At 40.0% G+C, this 21,412-nt stretch overlaps 1 protein-coding gene across 1 annotated transcript; it reads right to left on the bottom strand.

Moving 5' to 3' along the window:
* Nucleotides 1-13,402: 13,402 nt before the first annotated feature.
* Nucleotides 13,403-17,559, bottom strand: LOC119889728 (putative gonadotropin-releasing hormone II receptor). The gene is made up of 4 exons (XM_038700527.1): nucleotides 17,374-17,559; nucleotides 16,109-16,705; nucleotides 14,238-14,442; nucleotides 13,403-14,072 (listed from the first exon to the last, which is right to left on the bottom strand). Exons 2-4 carry the CDS (start codon nucleotides 16,655-16,657, stop codon nucleotides 13,630-13,632), a joined length of 1,197 nt encoding a protein of 398 aa, XP_038556455.1. The 5' UTR covers nucleotides 16,658-16,705; nucleotides 17,374-17,559; the 3' UTR covers nucleotides 13,403-13,629.
* Between the last annotated feature and the right edge of the window lie 3,853 nt (nucleotides 17,560-21,412).

The raw sequence follows: 21,412 nt of genomic DNA, 5'->3' as shown, positions 1-21,412 counted from the left end.
TGAAGCAAACTGAAAGGTCCTTTTGGCTGACTGGGCACCAGAACAGCGCAAGCAGGAAACGGAGCCAGGCTCGGCAGCCTTCCAGTGAACACAGCCAGACCGGGACAGAACACAGCCTCTGAGACCAACGGAGGCCAGTTTGATGACAGGGATCAGCATGTAGGGCCAGAATATTTTCACATATAACTTTAAGGGTTTATTTCGACCAAACCAGAGTTGGTGAGTTTTATTTTGTTTCTGTGGAGTTTGAACAAAGTGTTTTTTACAGTGAGTTTAAAAGGCAATTAGTTAGGTGAAGAGCATAATTTTAGCAGATATCTCTGCAGCATAACCCATAAACCCCTGACATAATGTCAGAACTGTTACTTCTTTGCATTCTGTTGATAAAATTACTTAACATGTCACCCTGTGCAACAGTGTGGCTCCTTTGTGTGGTTTTAATAGATTCTGGACAACAATGGAGGTCTATGGCAAGTGGGAGGGAGAGATGTGAGGCAAAGATACGTGCTCTAGTGATATTCTAAAATCAGTGGAGAAAAACGCTTGGGGTGGCTTCAGCATTTGCCATCAGTCAGAAAACAATGATTAATGTTTTTGTTGCGAGTCAGAGCATATACACGCAGACATCTAGTTCACTCTACATGGATAGCAAATTATGTGTTATAACCATATTACAAATGAAATGTTTGCAAAATATGTAATGCAATATGTGCTTTTGCATGAATCAAAGTTCTGTAAACTTATTTATGTCCCGTGTACACTTTATTTTTTCCTTTTGCAATAAAGATTTAAGGAGGAAAAAAGATTGTGATTATTCCGACACCACATGAATGCACCATGAGTTATTGCTCACACCTTTCTTTCTAAGCGCACAAGGGAAGCTACGGTGGCCGACACACTCTGTCGGCGCTTGTGCTAAATAATATGTGTGGTCCTCCATTTGTCCATATTTCTCTTCTTTTCTTACTTCTAATAAACCAATCGACTACTACTGCTAACATTAATACTTCTTCTTCTTCTTCCTTGTACGTATTCAACGTAGCAGTGGCAGTTCTAGACCTATTTTATTCGGGGGGCCAGGCTAGGGCCAGTTATTTTGTCAGAGGGGCACATTCAAACCCAGACAAAAGAGACAAAGGCAGTGTTCAAGCTTTCAAACTGTCTTGTCTTTGTGTTTCACTAACTTACAGTTATTTGTTTCAGTAAGAGGATCTTTTCGGTAACTTAACAGTTTTATTAAAGTACATTAGTCAATAAATATAAATATTCCTGTTTGCTTCAGCTCAAGTTACAGATAATGCAGCACTTAAACAAGAGTGTAAGCTCTAGTGTACTAGACATTCTATAGATAGTTTGTATTTTGATATTTGTCAAAGTTGCATTAGTTGTCACAGCTCTCTGATAGTCCCTCCATGTGATCATTGCTTGTTGCGATGCTGATACTCAGACTTTACATGGATTGTAAAAGCCCCCTCTCTGTAGGTTGCCTTCTTCCAGTTTTTGAGTTGTTGAGTGAAATACTGTGTGTGTAAAATGTCTGCAGGCGAAACAATCCACAGAGTCCGATTGTTTCAAATATTGAAGCCACAGGTGAATGTTGTACCAGTTTGCTAATATCTGTGAAGAAAGACAAACCAAAAATAAAAAATATATAAATATTTATATAAAAACATACTATACATACTATAGCAATCAAGAAACACCAATTGGATGTCTATATTGATGAATGCCATGAGGGAGAATTTGATTAATATGAATCATGTATCATCATGGACACACCATATGAACTGTAATTACGCTACTTTACAAGCATTCAAATCAGAATCAGAATCAGAATCAGATGGAGCTTTATTGCCAAGTAGTGTTTTACACATACGAGGAATTTGCTTTGGTGATAAGGTGCTACACTTGGACAAACATACAGTCGTAGAAATATATAAATATGGAATGGAAGAACAACGTTGCAGATATATACATGTGCATTATATGTACAAATGTGTTTTCAGCATCACAAACCTATAGGTCCAGTGCTTGTGGATGCACACGTTGTATCCTCTGTCTGAGTCTCACACTCTGCTTATATGTCACCCTCAGCCTCACTCTCTGCCTCCTCATCTGTCTCTCCTTCCTGCTCTGAGCCCTCACTTTGAAAACCAGTCTCTCCACCTAACAAGTCCTCTGGCTTTCTCTCTGTGGTGTTCTCCACATGCTGCTGTTTCTCTTCAGTGCTCTCAACACCTGGACCATCTGGCTCTGCCTCACTGTCTGCCTCATCATTGTCATATTTATTTGTGGGGGCAAAATAGGACCTAACGTCCTGTTTTCTCTTGATTTTGATAACCTACTATAGAGAAAAAAAAACAACGGAAAGGAATGCAACCCAGAATAGCGATTATATTAACTTCCAGTTGCTTGTTTGAATTAATTTGTGTTGTCGCAGCCTTTGAGCTTACACTTCACAACTCTATAATAGCAAAACCGAGGAAAATGTAATGTAATGTTATAGCATCAACTCATGCTAACAATTCATGAAGAGAGAGATTTGAAAGCTTACGAGTAACATGAGTTAATGTTATTAATGTAAGTAAACAGTTAGCGTTAGCTGTGTACGCTGGCTGCAACAATATTTCCTGAGCTAGACGTTTTGCCTTGTAACAATTACACAAAAAATACCTTTGCTCACCGTCAATTCTTCATGGTAGTCTTGCAACATTTTTCTATGATTTTTGCTTCTGGGCAGAGCTGTCAGGTGGTTGGTAGCCTGCTTTCTTTCGCTCTTCTGTGCAGCGTGGACAGTGGCGGTGGTAAAGGATTACGACTAGAATGCTGAGACACATTCTACATTATTATGATAATTGTAGACTTTTCGTTGAGAAGGGGGCAATGGGGGGGGGGGGTCCAAAGTCACTGTTGCCCCCCCCCCCAAAACTGCCACAGCAACATAGATAGAAATGGCTCATTCTAAGGTAATAAAAACAACGAACAATGGTTCATTATGTAAGGTCTTTATACACAACTGAAAGCATGGTTATGGATATTATGTATTTTATGTAAAGATAAAATACAACAACAAAGTTTTATGTGCTGAAGTCCTTCAGGCCAAATGAGAACCAGACCGCTGTCGGGCAAAAACATTGTCAACATCAGAAAGGCGTTTGAGTCATTACTTCACCAGCTGACGCTGGTACTGGTATTATGTTAAAGTGTTGATTTTAGTCAAGAAATGATGATACAGTACATAGCAAATATGGAATGGTTCTTTTCTAAAACAATGATGCAAGGCAGGGGCAGCCAGCTACATGAGAATGGATCTGGCATTGTTTGCTTCGTAACATTCAATTTAGATTTATTGTCAATATACCGATACTCAAGTACACAGCTTCTTCGCTGGTCTCACTTGCTGTAACTTACGTGACCCACATAATATAATAACACAATAATCAGAATGTTTGTGGTTTGATCCCCCACTCCTCCAGTCTGCATGTCGAAATGTACTGAACCTCAAATTGCTTCTGAAGGCAGTGCTATCAGTGTATGAATCTGTGTGAATGATTTGTTCTTTTCTGATGTGTCTATTTACCAATATGAAAAATATCATCACACTGATTCTGATTGGTGTTTGATCAAGGTGATGATGTTGCTCCCTTTATTTCTCGCACATAGCTGTGTATTTAAAGTAGATGTGGATAAGGAAACCTTTATCTCTGATACAATAAAGATCACTGTGTATAAAAGGATGTTGAGGCACACTCAAACATGCTGTAATCACAGTGGCATAGCATTGTCTTGTAAATACTGGTGCTGGTGTTGAAAGTAGTGCATCATTTATGACTCTGTTTCCTGGCTGGCTGAGGAGGGATGCAGGAAGATCGAAATCCCAAGCAAGTGCAGCAAGGGAAACCAGAGAGACTGGGTGTCTAGTTGGCTTCAAATCAGTATGGGGTAACTCAGGAGCGTTAGGTAGCACATCACTCAGGAAGTAGTCATGTTTTGTCAACCTGATTGGGTGGAAAGGATGAGCAAGCTGCTGGCCAAGGTATATCTGACTATGGAAGTAAAGACAGAGATGAAGCGCAAAGAAAAGCTCTTGACCTGCTGCTTGATCTTTGTTTTTCAGTTGCTGTTGAAATTGAGGTTAAAAGTTCAATTTCCTCTTGACTGTAAAGTAAATGTAGTCACATTAGCTAGTTGTCAAGGACTATGTGTACATTTAAAGGAATAGTTTAACATTTGTGACATTTAGGTTTGATAGTATCAGGAGGTCCAGCTGCTGCTCCACACTGAGAGGAGGTGGTTGAGAAGGATCCGACAGATGGTAAAGATGGTGGCCATTCTGATGCATGATGGGCAGGAACTAAACATAGATCCTGAAATACACCTGGGAAGTGCTTGAAGGAAGAAAAGAAAATGCGTGTGTTGCTTCCACTATAAAATAAATTTTTCCTGAATGTAAATATTGAAACACTGTTACTATTAATTTTATTAGACTTTAACTTTAAGAAATTTGCTAGAAAAAATGTAACTGTAATCTAACTTGATTTAATAATAAAAACATTGATTTTCATGCAAATTGATTACTTAACTAAGTACCTTGAACGTCTCCATGTTTACATTGCAGCAGATTTCAAAGTGCAGTCGAGTTCCTGATAGTGTTGACAAATCTCAAAAGGTCACTATAGATAATGCCACCGTGACATGACAAAACCAGTTACCAATGATTGTAGCTCCTTGCATCTGGAAAATGAGGGTTGGGCTGTACCCTTAATGACTTTCAGCTATCTCTGCACTTTATCTGCACAAATGAAATTGGATTAGTCTTTATGGTAAGGTGGTTGAACTGCATAAAGTCTTGAACCCGACAAATCTGCCATTACTTGAAATGGACTTTTACAAAGCAAAAGATTTTTGTTGACTCCTTCCTCTGAATTTAATTTAAGGTGATGCTTTCTTTTCCAAAATGAAACCCTAGGACCATATAAAAACGGCACAGAAAATCACTGACTTAGTGATGAGGTTAGTGAGGCTGCAAAATATGGGCTCAAATAACTCCAATGGGCTCATTCAAGCATGTCACTGCACAAAGAAAAAATGTCCTGCAGTTTGACATACTGAACAGTGTGTGTTAAATGTTTTCAACAACATCTGAGTAAGACAGTAGGCACAGAGAATATACAGTAAGTCATCACTACAGGTACGTGCTGCTATTGTAGTTTGTGTACAGTAAGAGCAAATGTATTGAATCCATGTGGAGGAACACACCTCCAAGGCCTAATCACTAGTTAAATATGAACTCTACTGGCCATTAAAATTCATTGAGGCTTACAAAGCTAATTTACTGTAGGCAAGAGAATGTATTCAGGCTAATAATATCTCAGTTAGAGACATCATCTGACCTTGCTGACATAATGTGAGAAAAGTGAATGAGTGTATGCCTTGATTTCACCAGAGGCTGAAAGATCTAGTCGAGCGCAGTTGGCTGATTCAGTGCTATGAAACAGCACAATGTTAAACTAATTCTGGAAGGAAAGCATTATTTACACAGAGCCACTGGTCTGTAACACTGGACTGGTTTCAAGCGGCTGTATATACTGTACATAACCAGTACATCCGTGTGGGTTTCATGTAGTTGAGTGCATTGAATTGGCAGATGCAATGAGGCAAACACAAAAAATACATGTTTCTTAGCTTCAGCAGCTGCCCTTCAGTGAGCTACAGGTACGTACATCTGTTTTATGAGCGGTACAACTGGAATAAATGTTGAAAGGAGGCCTGTGTGATGATGCACTCATCAGACGATGTACTCCTCTCTCACTAGAAGAGATGTAATAGGAGTGGACAGGCCTGGGAAGCATCAGTGAGCAGTGAATGAGTTGGCATTCTCCAGCTGAGAAGAGATGAAAAAATAATACGGGCCAAGTCCAAAAACAATGTAACCAATAATTTACAGTCAAACCCCCACGATCTGTCAGTCAGGGCTGAAAACAGCATCAGTATCAACCAACCAGATTAAAACAACAGTATTGTTATGTGTGTAATAATGTATTTCTTTCTTTAAGCCAACGCGTTTGGTTTGTAAGGACAAAGTAACATCATCGCCCTTGACCAGATGTGCTGACTGCTCTTATAACAGCGATGCAGCTTCAGGGTCTCATGAGGATTCAGTGGTTGAAAGATAACAACATCAGTGATAAAATGTTCTGGGCTTACAGATCTAAGGGGACTCCCTTAGACACTGACCGACAGAGACTTGGGCCATCCACTTATTATTATCCTGTCCAACGAATATGTCTTCATAGGCAGTGACACAACAACACAATCCACTTTACTGTACCATTATGGGTTTTAGATTGGTTCATTCTACTAAAATTCAACTGTATCAAATTTAAATAGAGGTGATACTTCACACAGCAGACTGGAAAGGGAACTATTTGGATTATTTACCTATATTTTTTAATACAACAAGTGGTACATTGTTGCACAGCTAACTATATGGTTTAAGGCTTTTTTCTACACAGTGAGTAGATATATCTCACATAGTAGAATATATACTGAAGTTACATACTAGGTTACATCAATCAATATCCCTCTGCAAACTCTCCCTGGCCAGAGATGTTGGCAGTTTCTGGCATGACTTAAACCTTCCTCAGATTATCCTCCCAGGTAATCGTGTCCCAGTGCACTTTTAAAGAGAGGCATCCAGGTGGCATCTGTCATGGGTGCCAGAGCAACAGGCTTTTTTCCCTCAGATTTCTGAGCTTGCCATAAATCTCCTGAGACACATCATTTTGGCTGCTTGGATCCCACGCTCATGGCTACAGGCTACAAGAAAGGGTGATGGTTGGAATAAGGATTGCTCAGTTAAGTACTGTACTAATAAAGATAATTGGGATAATAAAGAGTTTTTCCCTGTGGCTCAGTTTTCTTTCAAGGTGTACTTTAGGTATGTTACAATAATGTCTTTGTATGTATGGATTCAGCTTCTAGTAAGCTAATGAAGTTTCACTTCTTCTGACTGTTTTCAGGCACGGTGTCCCAGTGGATAGCACTGCGGCCTCACAGCAAGAAAGTCTTGGTTTCGAACCTTGGTCATCCCAAGCCTTTCTGTGTAGAGTTTGCATTTTCTCCCAGTGTCTGCTCTCCATGTCCTCCCACCATCCACAGACATGCGCAGATTAATTGGTGGCACTAAATAGCCCTTAGGTTTGAGCCCTGGCACAATTTTTATTTGTATTAAAAACCTGTTGTCTGACCCCTGCACATTCTGGGGACCTAACATATCTGGGGGCTCGTCCAGGAGCTCTGAGAAAGGAGATGAGTATATTTATCTGGTGGCAATTTTGTGTGTTGGCATTATCTCCATGGTTATCATGGTAAGTGCTGTTGTCTGGGTGGTCATTGTCAAGCCTTAACTATTAACCTCTCAGATAAGATGCCTTTCAGCCTCATTTCTTATTTTGTCTTTTTCTATTTTCAGAGCAAATCCTGTAAAAGTTCTCAGATGGGGGTAGGCATGATAGGGCTCCAGTCACTGATGTTTTTTGCCTTAGGGCCCGTGTCCACCAAAGCGTTTTTTAACAGCTGAAAACGCCACCTGCTCTTCAGAAAACGCCTAGCTGGGAGCGCTAGGGTGCGTTTTGAAGGCGCACTGTTTTTTTTCGAGACGCTGTGGTTGCTATGATACCCAATGTCCGTGGAGGTGATGTGCTGCAAGTAAGGTAGGCTACTTAATTTTACTGAATGTAAAAATGTCACCACAAAGTATGTAGGCCTGCTTGCTTGCCTTTGCTCTGCATGAAGAGAAGGCTGAAACATGAGAGCACAGTAGGCTACGCGGGTTCATGAGATTTTGCGGGCGAGGAAACACCTCTGCGAGGAGGCACATCGTTTCGTTCAAGTTCGGATGTGCTCGGTGGTGTTTGTACCGCACCTCCTGCACTGTGATTGGACGGCTGGGTAAAAAGTGACATTGAACATTTTTCAACTCTCTGCGACTGGAAAAAAACGCTCTGCGCCTCGTCACACTTTTACCAGCTAGTAAAAACGCGGCGCTCCCATTGCAATGAATTGAAAAAAAAAGATGCTGCCGTCAGAAAAAAACGCTTTGGTGGACAAGGGGTCGCTTCGTACTCAGCATTCTCCAGAAGACAGATAAGTTAAGTTTGGGTTAGGCAAGATCTGAGGCACTGTTCAGTTAGATGTTGTTGCATGTGTGACAGGGCTTGTTATAGCTCATTGTTTTCTGAATTGCTGTGCTTAAGCTGCGGCGTTTTGGTTGTGTTGTTGTGATAACGGCAGCCTTTGATTTGGATATTTTCGTGGCCAATCCAACTCTGATTCCGTTTGTATGTAGGAAATGTCATTTGTGTGAAATAGCCAAGCATTATGGTATAACTCTATAATACAGCTCCCTTGCTAAGAAAGAACCGAGAGTGACAATTTTCAGTGGCTTGGTTAGCGAAGGCGTTTTTGATTTACCTGTTATTGTTGAATCTCCTTGCTTAGTGGCCAGAGCCATGGCAGCAGTGTCGGGCGTGGGCCGCTTTCATTCTTTGGGGTGGGAGGCGGTCAAGCAGCAGCCAGTCACGCCAGTCTTTAAGAGTAAAGAGGCAGAGGAAAGGCTTTCACATTTCCCCAGTTTGATCCAATCTCTCTCTGGAGTCATTTCCTGGCTGTAGGTTAGAGGCGCGTTTAAAAGTGCATTTAGCTTGTCTTCAACTGAAGAAAGAGGAGAAAAAGCTGGAGAAATCAGCCCCGGAGTTGAAGTCTAGGAATTTGCAGAGACAGCTATGGAGTTATGGAGCTATGGAGATGGAGGCAGATAAAGCTATTAGAACGTGTCAGTGTAAGTTAGCTGGTAAGTCAGGAGTGTTCTTTTGTGGAAGATGGTTTGGTCTACGGAAAGGTTGAAGGCGCTATCGAGAGCATATGAGCTCTGTGTGTGAGTGGATGTTAGTGGAGGAATTTAAGTGTGTCAGAGATTACTGTGGTTAATAGAAAAGAAAAAGTAACCGCTATTTCATCCGGCGAGTTTGCACGCACCCACAAAAACATTTTTAATCTGCATGATTCCTCCCAATGTGACTCTTCCTTCCACTGTACCACAGAACAGGTGATGTGCATGTGACACTGATAATGATGCTTCGCCGGGTCAAAAGGGTAAGGAACTCTGTTTATTCGTTGGAGGGTCACCTAATTTTTGACTGTGTGACATGTAAACAGCAGGGTCCAGCTTTAAAGCAGCCAAATGGGATAGGGTACGTTAAAAAGTGTCTCCAGTAGCCAGCCACCTCTTCAAAATGTTTCAAACCATCTTGTGTCACTCAAAAGCTGAGGTTCAATGTCCGGTCACTGGTCATTTTTAATGTGTTACTCCCCACAACCCCTGGACATTCTGGGGACGTAACATTGTCCAAATAACTGCAGCTCAAGCACACTACCACTGACACAACACAACGCTTTATACTAACTCGATATAGTTAACCTACTGAGTCATATTGAGTTCAAGGATTTATCTGATATCATCACCTAGTCAGTGAGTCCCAGAAGTGAGGCAAAACACCAAAGCATTCTGGTCTGTAATCAGTGTGTGCCCTTTTATCAGAAAGCAGAGAAGGGACGTGACTCAGTGCCTTCTAATAATAACAATAATAATGCATTACATTTATATAGAGCTTTATCATGGAAACTCAAAGCACTTCACAGTGAAGTTGGGGGGGCTCACCTCAACCACCACCAATGTGTGGCACCCACCAGGGTGATGCACGGCAGCCATTTAGCACCAGAACACTCACCACACATCAGTGTAACGTGTAGCCTATAGCACAGAGGTCACCAATTTGCGGGCCGCGGTCCGTATCTGGACCCAGCCGTTGTCCTCTCCGGACCCAGACCAATAGCCGATTTATTATTGAGAATTACCACCTTGTGATTGTTTTCTATTTTAACCCGCTTTTCTAGCATATACTGTACTAGTTTAGTGGGCCCAGAAAACCAACAGACCAATTGCATGTGTTCCAGTCGTCTCATGTGATGCTGCTCAGCCAATCAAATCTGTGCATTTTCATGCATATGTTCCTCACTGAACAAGAGAAACTATGAAGTGGTTTATGAGAGGGAATGAAAGAGAGGAGGAGGTATTAAAACTGTTCAATTGTTAAAATGTTTGCTCCAGTTTGATGTGAAAACTGTTGAAATATTATTTGTCAGTTGTTGACTAAAACATATCTTGATACAATTATACATTAGGCTACTGAATAATAACCCAAATTAGTCGTCAAGATGTTCCAGATCGTTGCTTTGGGAAATTTTCTCTAACTGGACTTTTAATTGAATACCCCTGTTATAGCTCAACGTTAGCTTGGCCACACTGGCCTAATGTTCGCTAGCTAGCTAGAAAAGCATGCACTTGCGGCCATAGAGCACATCAAAACTAAATGCCACTTTTAATACTCTGAAAGCTGCATATAAACGCATTAAAAAGCAATCTAATATTTTACATGAATAAATAACGTGCTGATACTTTTGTAAAGAAGTTTGGTGTTGCTCTGGAGAGCATATCAGCAGACTTTAGAGGGTCATACATAGGAACGTCTTGTAAGTCAGCAGGTATTAAATCATTTAATAACGCAGGCATTTCGAGGAAGAAACTCTGCCTTCTACGGTCACAGATCATACCACAAATTGCATTTGTCATACGAAGTGGACCAGTGAATTAAGTGAGCGACAATTGCAAACATGCAGCTTATGTTTACAGAATCTCTATGTATCTTTATGAATTAATTAATTAATGTATATATATTCCTACATTCTACCTAAAAAAGTTCAACATATCAAAAGGTGTATATTGTCCTCCATAACCAGCAAAGACTTGATGACACTTACAGGTAATCAACAAGATACTTTTCACAAATTATCACCATCCATTTAAAAATTTAGTTCACGACAATAGAACCCTGTGGTAAAGGCTAAACAGTGTTCTTTAGGAAAAACGAAAATCCATAGCACTTTGTTTCCTTCTTTTTGGAGGGCAGCTGTGTACTAGTAGAAAGTATCCAGTCCTACAGTTTTGTCAGTGCTCACGTTTTGCACAGCTAGCAAAATGGCAGAGAGGAGAGCCTTTATGTTGTGGAAGTAAGTAAAGAATTGACCTCTGGTTTCTTATTGAATACTGATGTACTGTTATCTACATGAGCCTGTGTTTTATTGTTTCCAGCTCTGCCGTATATACCTCTGCAGTTTGCAGTCAGATCATTACCAGCCAAAAGGCTGCATAGCTGCCACCTGTCAGGTACCCTTGGTTTCTGTTTACGTTCATGTACTTAAAATAATTAAACTGACACGATTTATTCATTCACCTGTTTTGAAAACACACGAAATAGCTAAGTTGTTAAACCTTTATTGCATTAAGATAATCCTAAATCTAACTACAATTTTCTTTTCTTTTCTTGCCTTAACTAGACAGGTAACCAAACTTTTAGCATCGCACTTAGCATAAATGTTTGCTTTGTAGACATTTATTTTGTGATGTAGAGGGAGCACAAACTGCTGTGATTAGTAGCCCAGTCTCTTGCATGGCAATTCACCTCTGGTGTGTTAAAGATTTGGAGCTCATTTAACAGAATTGTATAACACAGAGTTGGACCTGTTGGAGCAACCTAATGCAACCATGCAAATATATTTACTTATCCAAGGATAAACTGGAGATAAGAGCATATCAAAGACACAATCTTTACGGTTCAAGATTAAATCTAATACATTGTCTATTAACTGCGTTACCAATAATTTGGTAATAAGTACTAAACTGACCATTAGCCCCATTACCGTTAATGTTTGTTCTTTGTTGATGCTACACTGTAATTACTGCCTGGAAGTAAATTTGATAAAACATTTACATTTAAACAAAATGCTAAAGCTCATAAGCTATATTCCAGCGACATAATTTTCCTTGTAAGATTTTTTGTTTTAGCAGACACATGCTCCATACCATAGCAAAACACTTGAAAAAACCTTTATAGTAAAGGTGGGATAGGTAACATTGAAGAAACAATAAGAGACAGATTTTTTAAATATATATAATATCCAACCGGGGGAAAAAATCCCTCACCCTACCTTTGGGCCTGCCTCCAAAGCCAGTCAAAACACATTTTCATGTGCAATGAGTGCACGGGCATAGTGTGTGTGTGTAGGTAGACAGGCACATAGGACGTTTTCAGTCAGGCCGAAAGAAATGATTGGCTGGGCTTATTACAGGCCTGCGACAACAATTTCTTTTATTAGTGTAATCTGCATTAAAAGTGAATGCAGTAGCACAAGCCCCCTCCAGCAGTTGTCCAAACATAAACCGGATCTTTAAACCTGAAGAGTGCAGTCAAATGTGGAACTTCTAAAAACATTTGTTGAAACTGTTTTTGTGTGACAATATGACGAAAGAGAACTGTTGTAGGGGAGGGGACGGTGCAGTGAATAAGACACATGTCTTTGGTGTGAGAAACCCGGGTTCAATTCCCCACTGAACAGATCCACCAATGTGTCCCTGAGCAAGACACTTAACCCCTAGTTTCTCCAGAGGTCGCTTTGAATAAAAGCATTAGCTAAAATTAATAAATGTAAATGTTGTAGTTAAATCTGTGACAGTTTAAGTCTGTAATACAAAGTGAGATTGACAGCTTAACCAGGGAATGGATTAGATATAATCTGGTGATTTTGTATCCAGTTTGTTAAATCTGTGGTATCTGTAGCATGTCCTTGATTGATTTCTTAGCAAAGTTTGTGGTTCTACTGAACTGAATTTTCTTCATTGTCACGATTTTATCTCTTCATTACCATTCTCTTCCTTACACAAACAATGTTATGGATTATGGCATACAAACAAAGGTCAGCCAATTTCAGATATGATTGCTGTCTGACTGAAATGACGCATGTGGTTCTTTGTTCTTTCCTAAGGGAATGGACTGGATAATGCATCTCTAAAAAGCCCATATTTGATTATTTATTTACCTTTTGCAATTGCCTACTGTTGCTTATGTTTTGAGTGCTTGGAAAACACTTTGTGCTTATTGGCTGAAAAGTGCTCTATAAATAAAAGTATTATTGCTCTTAAGTCCTCAACCTCAGAAACCTCAACAGTCATTTGAGGTTTCCTAGTAGCCATGTAGGCAGTGTGTAACCACATATATGACCTGGACAGCACTGTTGTGTAACCTGACAATCTTCTATTTTTCATTTATCCCTGAAGCTTTTTCCAGACCCTGGTGCATGTATATTACATATGGCAGACTAAAATGGGAGCAATTTACATCACAATCAAACAGCGCCAAATACATTTACTGTGTTCAGAAAGCTGTTATATAACTCTTAAGTAAGATGGACAGCCTCAAGCACCACACAAACAAAGATGCATCTAAGTGACGGATTTATTTTGTTTTCATACTTATTCTACACATGCATGTTTGTTGTGATTGTGAAATAAACATCCAGTCCAGTCTACAGATAACACTGAAAAAAGGTGAAATAGTTCAAGCAGTTCAATAAACAGTATTAAGTTCTGGTTTTTACTCGTTTTTCATATCATCATATTGAGCTCTCAGCACTGAAATGGCAATTTTGTCCTCCTTCGCCTCGACTGAACAGTCAGACACCTGCTGTCGGAGGCTCAGCCTGTCCACAGTTGCCCTCCTTTTCACCAGTGGTCATCCCTGTTTTAGGGGATAAAGCAGTGGTAGTACATTTCAAAGACTCTGTTTTCGCTGTGTTAGTTTCCAGGGCTGACATCACTGGGGCTTTGCGGCAGCAGCTCCTCAGCCCCTTGCGGAAACGTATGGCGAACAGGCCGTAGATGATGGGGTCCAGGCAAGCATTGAAAAGCCCAAAGATGAACAGGATGTGGGTGAGGGAGTGAGAGACTTTTCCCTCCAGGTCATCTGGGAAGAACCAGTACCACAAACCCAACAGGTAGTATGGAGTCCAGCAGACTATGAAGCAAATCACTATGACAATGCTCATTTTCAGAGTTCTCATTCTAGCTTTTGGGATGTTGTTCTTTGAGCAACGGAGATGTGGCTCATTTGAGGACACTGGCGGAAAGAAAGAAAGAAAGAAAGTCAGGTAATAATGGGCAGCTGGGTTGTGAGCATGCAAAGTAATAACTTCAACCTTTTGTTTAAATAAATGCATCATCTTTTTCTGATGCACTCATCTATGTTCTCACCAACCAAACACACACTTAGCTGTGAACTTACAGTCCTTTTTTGTCATCCGTTTGGAGATCTGGATGAAGATCCTGGTGTAGCAGATAATCATTATGACCAGTGGCAGCAGGAAGAGGCAGGAGAAGGTGAACATGTTGTAGGCTGTTTCCTGCCAGTGAGTGACAAAGCTCCCCCTAGTGGTGCACTGAGTAAAGTTTGCTGGATAGGTGATGGTCACATTATGGAAAATGAACATCTGTAAAATTAAACATTCATTAGGATAGCATTTAGCTGGCAGCAATATGATCTGTGTCCTGTCTGTTTGGCGGAAGTGAGATAGAAAGATTAAAGCATTAAGAAATTCTGATATCCCAGTGGTTTGAGCAAAAGCCCAGTATCCCCAGGAATTACATTCATGAAGGTCACATGATTTACTTCCAAATGCCAGCATTCGATGGAAATGACAAATGTGTCCTTTACCTATTGTGGCAAAAACTAAAGATGTGAACCTCGAGGTGGCTGATCAATTGATTGTCTGAGTTCACATGGGGGAAATTTGCATGTTACAGCAGCATGTTACAGAATAGCAGTAAGTTGAAGTGAAGCAGATAATGAAAAAAACACAGTAGAAATCCAAACATATAAATAATAAGAAATTGTACAAATAATGTAACTTCATACTAGATTATTCTGTGGTCTTACATGTTATGTCATTTCAGCCCGCACAACTGACAGACTGGAAATGAGAAGCTGCTTTTGTCTTCCTCTTTATGAAATAAAAGAGCTACTGTTTCAAATAAAATGTAATGGTAACTCTGCCACAGTAATTGTTTTATAGTAAATTTATGAAGGCCTACTGTGCAAAAATGAAAAGTGTAGCAACAGTAACTATGTGGTGCTTAGAGAATGATTGGTTGGTGTTGACTTTCTGAAATATTTAGTCATTTCAGGATAATTTTTCATAATTTTTGCCAATTATTTTTTTGATTAATCAGTTAATAATTTTATCTATAAAATGTCCAAAGATAGTGTAAAAGGGCGCATTATAATTTCCCATAGCCCAAGGCAGGACGTATTTGACCTATTAAAATAGCTTTTGTGCTATATGACAAAGAAAATCATTAAATCCTCATTTTAGAAGCGGAGGACAGGGAATGTTTGGTATTTTTGCTTGAAAAATGACTTAAAATGATTAATTGATTATCAAAATAATTGCAGATTAATTTTCTGGCAATCAGCTGATTGATTTATGACCTGATCATTTCAGATCTAATCTTATTGTATTTGCTATGAGTAGAAAACAGAATCAGATATCAGCCAATTGGCAAGTAGGTTTCACATGCAAGGAATTTGTCTTTATATTTTGGTGCACTGTTACTAACAAAGACAAAATATCGCAATATGTAACATATATTTGTATCACCACACTTCTGCTTTTATCTCACAGCAGTGAAGCATCTATTCTGCCAGGATGAAGGATTCCCATCCTCCTGTAATTCAATGATAGAGCCAGTAATCCCTAGCAGGCCCCGTGGGGCCCTTAAATCATGCATATTTTCGTGCATCTCTAGAAAATGCCACATTTTATGTAAATGCACAGACACATGTAAATAGAGAGAATGATGAAATATGTATGAGAATTTATTTCAAGTAAATGTAAAGCCAGATTTGAATGACCTCTAACATGCGTAGTTTGCCTACAGTTTAATACCTGTATGAGATAGAGAAAATATATGCAGATCTAATCATCTAAAGGTAAAGGTATAGCCTGCTCACTGTAATATGTACGGAGCATGGAGGAGAGGTTTCAGTGGAGCAAGGAAACACAAGAGAGAAACAATCTCTCCCATAACATACTTCTCTCTAATCATTTGCCTCAAAGTGTCTGTGTTTCTTGTCAAACCAGTGTTACCTGGCCTTACCTGAGGGATTGAGAACAAGGCACTCATAGTCCACGCGACCATCAGCATGACCCTATTCCTTTGGCGGGCCATGCTGATGGCCAGAGGGTTGAGGATAGCCGACTGTCTGTCCAGACTAATCACCACTGTGACAAATGCACAGGAGTACATGGCCTGTAGCTTGAGGAACATCAGGAACCTGCAAGCCAGGTCGCCGGCCAGCCACTGAACCGTAATGTTCCAGACTGCGTCCACGGGCATCACGATGAAAGTAACCAAGAGATCAGCTGCAGTCAAGTTGATTATCAGCACTCGGACATGGGATTTGTGCTTGTGGCCATTGGCTGCCCACAGCACAGCCAAATTACAGAAAGTGGAAATGCCGCACAAGATGAAGGTAATGATCACTCTGACTTTGGCCGCAGTGGAAAATGTAGGCAGCTGCGGCGCACTTTCCCCTGATGTCCAGTTACAGTGAGGAGCAGGCCGGTCACAGCTGGCATTGAGCTCAGATCCTGAGCTCTGCTGATACATGATGACTGGAGCATCACAACAGGAGGAGGCATTCATTTTCTGACCCTCACCAAGGAGTCAGCAATTTGTTCCGTTACATGGAGGCTGGTGAAGCCAGAGGGAGATAAGGCAAAAATATTTACATGAACCTTAAGCAAGTTGGTGCAAAAGATTAATCCGCATGCATTTGCATAAAAAGACTACAAATAAGTTCTGTGAGCAGTGGCTGACAGAGAAGGGGCACATCTCTCTATTACCATGCCGATAGCCTCTAACAAATCACATTATGTATTTTAAAATGAATTACACTCTAATGACAATATTCTCTTATGTAACAAAAAAAGAAGGAAATGGTTTAAACAAACTTTGCTCGTGTTTATTTTCTGTGGTGAGATTCATCCTGGTATTTATAATACAAAACATTTCCATTTAGCAACCTTGTGCCATACAAGTCTTGCAAAGAATAAAAGCTTAATAATGACCTCTAATTTGGAAAATGTATCATTTTAATGATTCATTTAAAGATTAAATCAACAGTTAGGACTCACAAAATGAATGATGTTATTATGATGGATTCTATTTTGCTCCTACGTTGAATACCAAAAAATATTTAGAAACCAAAGGGTTATTTAATTGTGTTACTTGTTACTTGACGCGTTACTTCACACTATTACTGCGTACTTCCTCTCTCTCTCTTTGTGTGTGTATGGCAATAGCGCAAGAATATATGTGTATTAATAAATGAATGCAAGAAATAGCTGCAAGACACTCACATTAACGTCCGTGTTATCTTGGAGCGATGTACTTCCCACATCACAAAGTGATATCCTCTTTATGGAAGTTCCAGACCCTGCTGCGGCTCCATCTCCCTGCTGGACTCCTTATGATGAATACAGAGTTTCTGAGTGGTCTGTTAGTCAGTCTGGAGAGTCCGTCTTTTACATCAGTGTTTCTGCGGGATTTTTGCAGACGCATTGTGTACCTTCTCCCTTCGCTGTGCGCGCCAGTCCCGGTGGGCGCGGCTACGAGCGCCACCGCGTCCCAGGAGCGTCGGTTCAACGAGCTTTAATACGAGCTCTTCTAATTTTAATCCTGTCAGACTAAATGTAATGAGACACCGCAATCCCTGTTAGCGGAATTTTCATCGTGAGACCAAACCTGCTCTTATTAACTGCATTAATTATGTCTGGCAAGCCTATATGCTACGAGTGGACAAAATTACAAGAATATAGGCCTATGTACAACATAAACTAATGCAATCCAGTCTTAAAGCTGTTGTTTAGTGTTTGTTGACACTAAACAACAGCTGTCAGTGAGCGGTTGTTGAATTTACACTGTAGTCGTTTTTTTAAGGCCATATGTTTTATTGTTGCATGACAGAGCATATCCAATGTGATAAGTTCCATCCGTAAGCCTTTCTCATAGGCTACACAGTGTTCTTGTTTTCTTTGTCAAAGCAGAAACCTCTTCCTGGCTTACATTCCTATTCCATTAGTTGCATTGCTCAAATAAGCAAATAACAGAAAGAATATTTAGAGGAGATGGTCCTCCTCCAGCTGCTGTTTGCCATCTGCTGTGAGGTTTAACACAAGTAGCTCAGTACACTGGTTCCCTCATTGTGTTGACCATCTTGATACAGTCTCCACAGCACAAAGTGGATCATCACAGTGTAAGGAAAGAAATACTTCACTATACTTTATTTTATTTCCAGTACATCTACAATACGACTCAGAGTATTAGGGGGTGGCTTCAAAGTAGTAGTATTATTATATATTTTATATATATGATTGCACTCTTTTACAATTCATTTCCGGGCTGACATTTGCAGCCAGCCACTGCAATGCCTTGCACTAATGCAGTAGCCTACTTGACGTTTAACTGATCTTAATGGGCCAGGCAGTTATATGTAATAGATGCAGAAATGAGTGAGTCTCGTCACACACGCAGTGCACTTGCCCATTTCAGCTCCTCGACACATTGCATAATCTGAGCTCTTTATATGAAGTAACAAAAGATCTTATATGTGCCTCCCATAGCATGCAGGCGCTTAAGAAAAAAAGAAAAGGTGCTTAGTGGAAGACATTTCTAAAAATAACACAGCAAGGAGTTAAAGATTTAGTTCAGTTTATAAAAAAAAAAACAGTGCTGATGTAAACCTAGTTATTTTGATATCATTAAAGATGTATAGCTGATACAAAGTTTGAAACCTTAAGTCTTGTTTTTTTATTTAGAAAAGGAATACTATATTAAGGTCATATTATGCTCATTTTTAGGTTCATAATTTTATTTAGAGGGTTGTCTTAGAACAGGTTTATATGGTTTCATTTTCAATAAACACCATATTTTTTCTCATACTGCACATTGCTGCAGCTCCTCTTTTTACCCTGTGTGTTGAACGCTTTGTTTTAGCTATAGAGTGATACATCTTACTTCTACAAGAATTTTGTTGGGAGTTGCACATGCACAGTACCTAGTAAAGGACTACTAGCCAATCAGAAGCAGAGAAGGGCGGCTCAGTGAGAAGCTGGTAAACACGGCTTCGGTTCAGCTGTATATGTTCCCCTTACCAGCTTAGCAACATGGACTGGAGCAAGAGTTTCAGAGTGGTGAGTTATTAATTTGTAACAACAAACTTTCTTGTATCTTGTATCACGGTAGCAATTTTATGTCCATTGACTGCCTGGAGGGTAGCTAATCTAATGGAAGGGAGGAGAGGCAGCCAGCGGACTTCTTGTCACTGGGGGCGGCTGTGGGGCAAGATATTGAACCCCGAACTGCCCCTGGTGGCTGTTCCACCAGTGTATCAATGTGTGTGAATGGTAAATGTGATGTAGTGTAAAAGCGCTTTGGTTGCAAAGACTAGAAAGGCGCTATACAAATACGGAGCATTTACATTTACTGTGTGCTGCAGCTCAGAGTGTTTTTCCACCGGTGTTTTTCAGGGAGTGCCTGACTAGCCACTAGGCAAAAATGATGTGTTTTTTAATGTTTTTTGTGACGTTGGCATATAGCGGGAGAAAAGTCGGGACTACAAACGAGCTGTTTTCAGGCAGTTCAGAGCAGAGTTTTCTGTGGGAGATGGGAACACACTTTGGGCTGGACTTTGGGCTTTTTCACTTTGCAAACCTGTTACATGCACAAAAAAGTATATAACTCAATAAAGGACAGGAAAAAAGCCTAAAAGCATAATATGACCTCTTTAATGTTTAATAATTTTCCACTTATTAGATAATAGAGAAGAGCGACAGAAATGATGTTGAGACAGGATGACATTGTGGGAAAGGTTATGACCTGGATTCAAACCAACTAGGCTATGACGTAGACTGCTAAGCTCTCACCGTGCTGCCCTTGTGTTACTGTGGATGACTGTTGACAACATGCTAAGGCATCAACTTTGAACAGAAGAGAGGAAGGAATCTGTTTATTCCCCTCTGACCACAGATAGTGGCACCTGAGCACCAACGCATGAGATAAAGTAGTAATATATGTAATATAAGAGCAACTTTGGTTTGAATCTATAAGGACCTGCATGTCTTTCTGTCTACAAATGTTGTTTTTGTTTATGGTGTGCACTGAACACTGTAGTCTGTGTCTGTTTTTTAGTTTTTTGCTGAGCTCTTTTTGTTAATGCTTGTTGAGAGCATTGTAAGACCGAAGTCAAATTCCTCAGATCTGTACCTGGTCATTAAAAATGATTCTGATATCATTCAGTTTCTACCGCACCTCATAACAGAAAGTAGTTTTGACATATTTGTTGTATTCTTGGAAACTAAACTAAAACGCTCTTAAAGGAGAGGAAATTATTAAACCATCACATATGCTGTTCAGCGAATTCAGTCATGTAAGCGCTCGGTAATTCTCCGTCTTTGTCCAAACTCTCTTCAGAAATTCAAATAAGACATTCAATTACAACATGCTGTCTTTCATCTAGGTAGAATCTAGTACTTCATTTAACCACCACCAACCGGATGAAAAAGGTTCTTTGATAAATAAATGCACATTTTTAATTATCGGACATGGGACAGTAGCCATGGAGAGGATAAAACAGACATGGTGATGTGTCACTGCCTTACCTCAGCAACACGCCCTCCTCTATTCAATCCACAGCAGTGGCTTATCAACAGACTAGCCGTTCAAAGGGATGGAGCACCTGATTTGTGCTGGCTGTTGGTTTATGCAGATGTCAGACTATGGGCTACTGTCCAAACAGGCTGTGACCTTCCCAGCTCCACAGACATCAGACTCATTTTCATGTTAATCCAAAGCAATTGTATGGTAAGAGCATTAAGGCCAAGTATTTCTCATTGCTTCACTGTGCTCTTGCTGAACCCCCTCCCCTTCCACAACCAACACTTATGATCTGATCTAAGTAAATCCTTAGTAATTGTTTAAATAATAGTTGGCCACAAGGCAAGGCTTTGTAATAATGACCTACATGTGTGCCAGATGGGATTTAACAGATTATATATTGATATTATATCATAGCATCAGAAGTCAGATGTGCACTCGCAGTAAATGCCTAAAAACATAAGTGATGAATCCAGTGCTAATCTGACAAACGTGATTAGCCCATTTTATCCCCGATAGCACAAATGTGTACATAGAGGATCTAGTATGAAGATGTGAAGCTCCGATATGTAGTTCCCACCTGCATACGTCAATTTCAATAGAATTTCCTCTACCGTGCATGTAAGTCCATCCACAATAATTTGTTGTTGTTTTTTCAACTGATGTGTAACAACCACATCATATCATTGAATCAATCAATCTAATAAAACCATTATATGTTGACGAGCCATGACTGACCACAGT

Source organism: Micropterus salmoides, unplaced genomic scaffold, assembly GCF_014851395.1.
Source record: "Micropterus salmoides isolate LMB-PRFRI ecotype aquatic unplaced genomic scaffold, ASM1485139v1 Ms_hic_scaffold_6, whole genome shotgun sequence".
Taxonomy (NCBI): Eukaryota; Metazoa; Chordata; class Actinopteri; order Centrarchiformes; family Centrarchidae; genus Micropterus; species Micropterus salmoides.
This window is presented reverse-complemented; position numbering and strand designations above follow the sequence as displayed.

Bases quoted from the DNA above. Each gene is read 5' to 3' on its own strand.
- LOC119889728 (XM_038700527.1), bottom strand. From the start codon at position 16,657: ATGAATGCCTCCTCCTGTTGTGATGCTCCAGTCATCATGTATCAGCAG. The intron at 14,443-16,108 runs GTAAGGCCAGGT...TTAATTTTACAG, and splicing joins CCTTGTTCTCAATCCCTCAG to ATGTTCATTTTCCATAATGT. The intron at 14,073-14,237 runs GTAAGTTCACAG...TCTTTCCGCCAG, and splicing joins ACGGATGACAAAAAAGGACT to TGTCCTCAAATGAGCCACAT.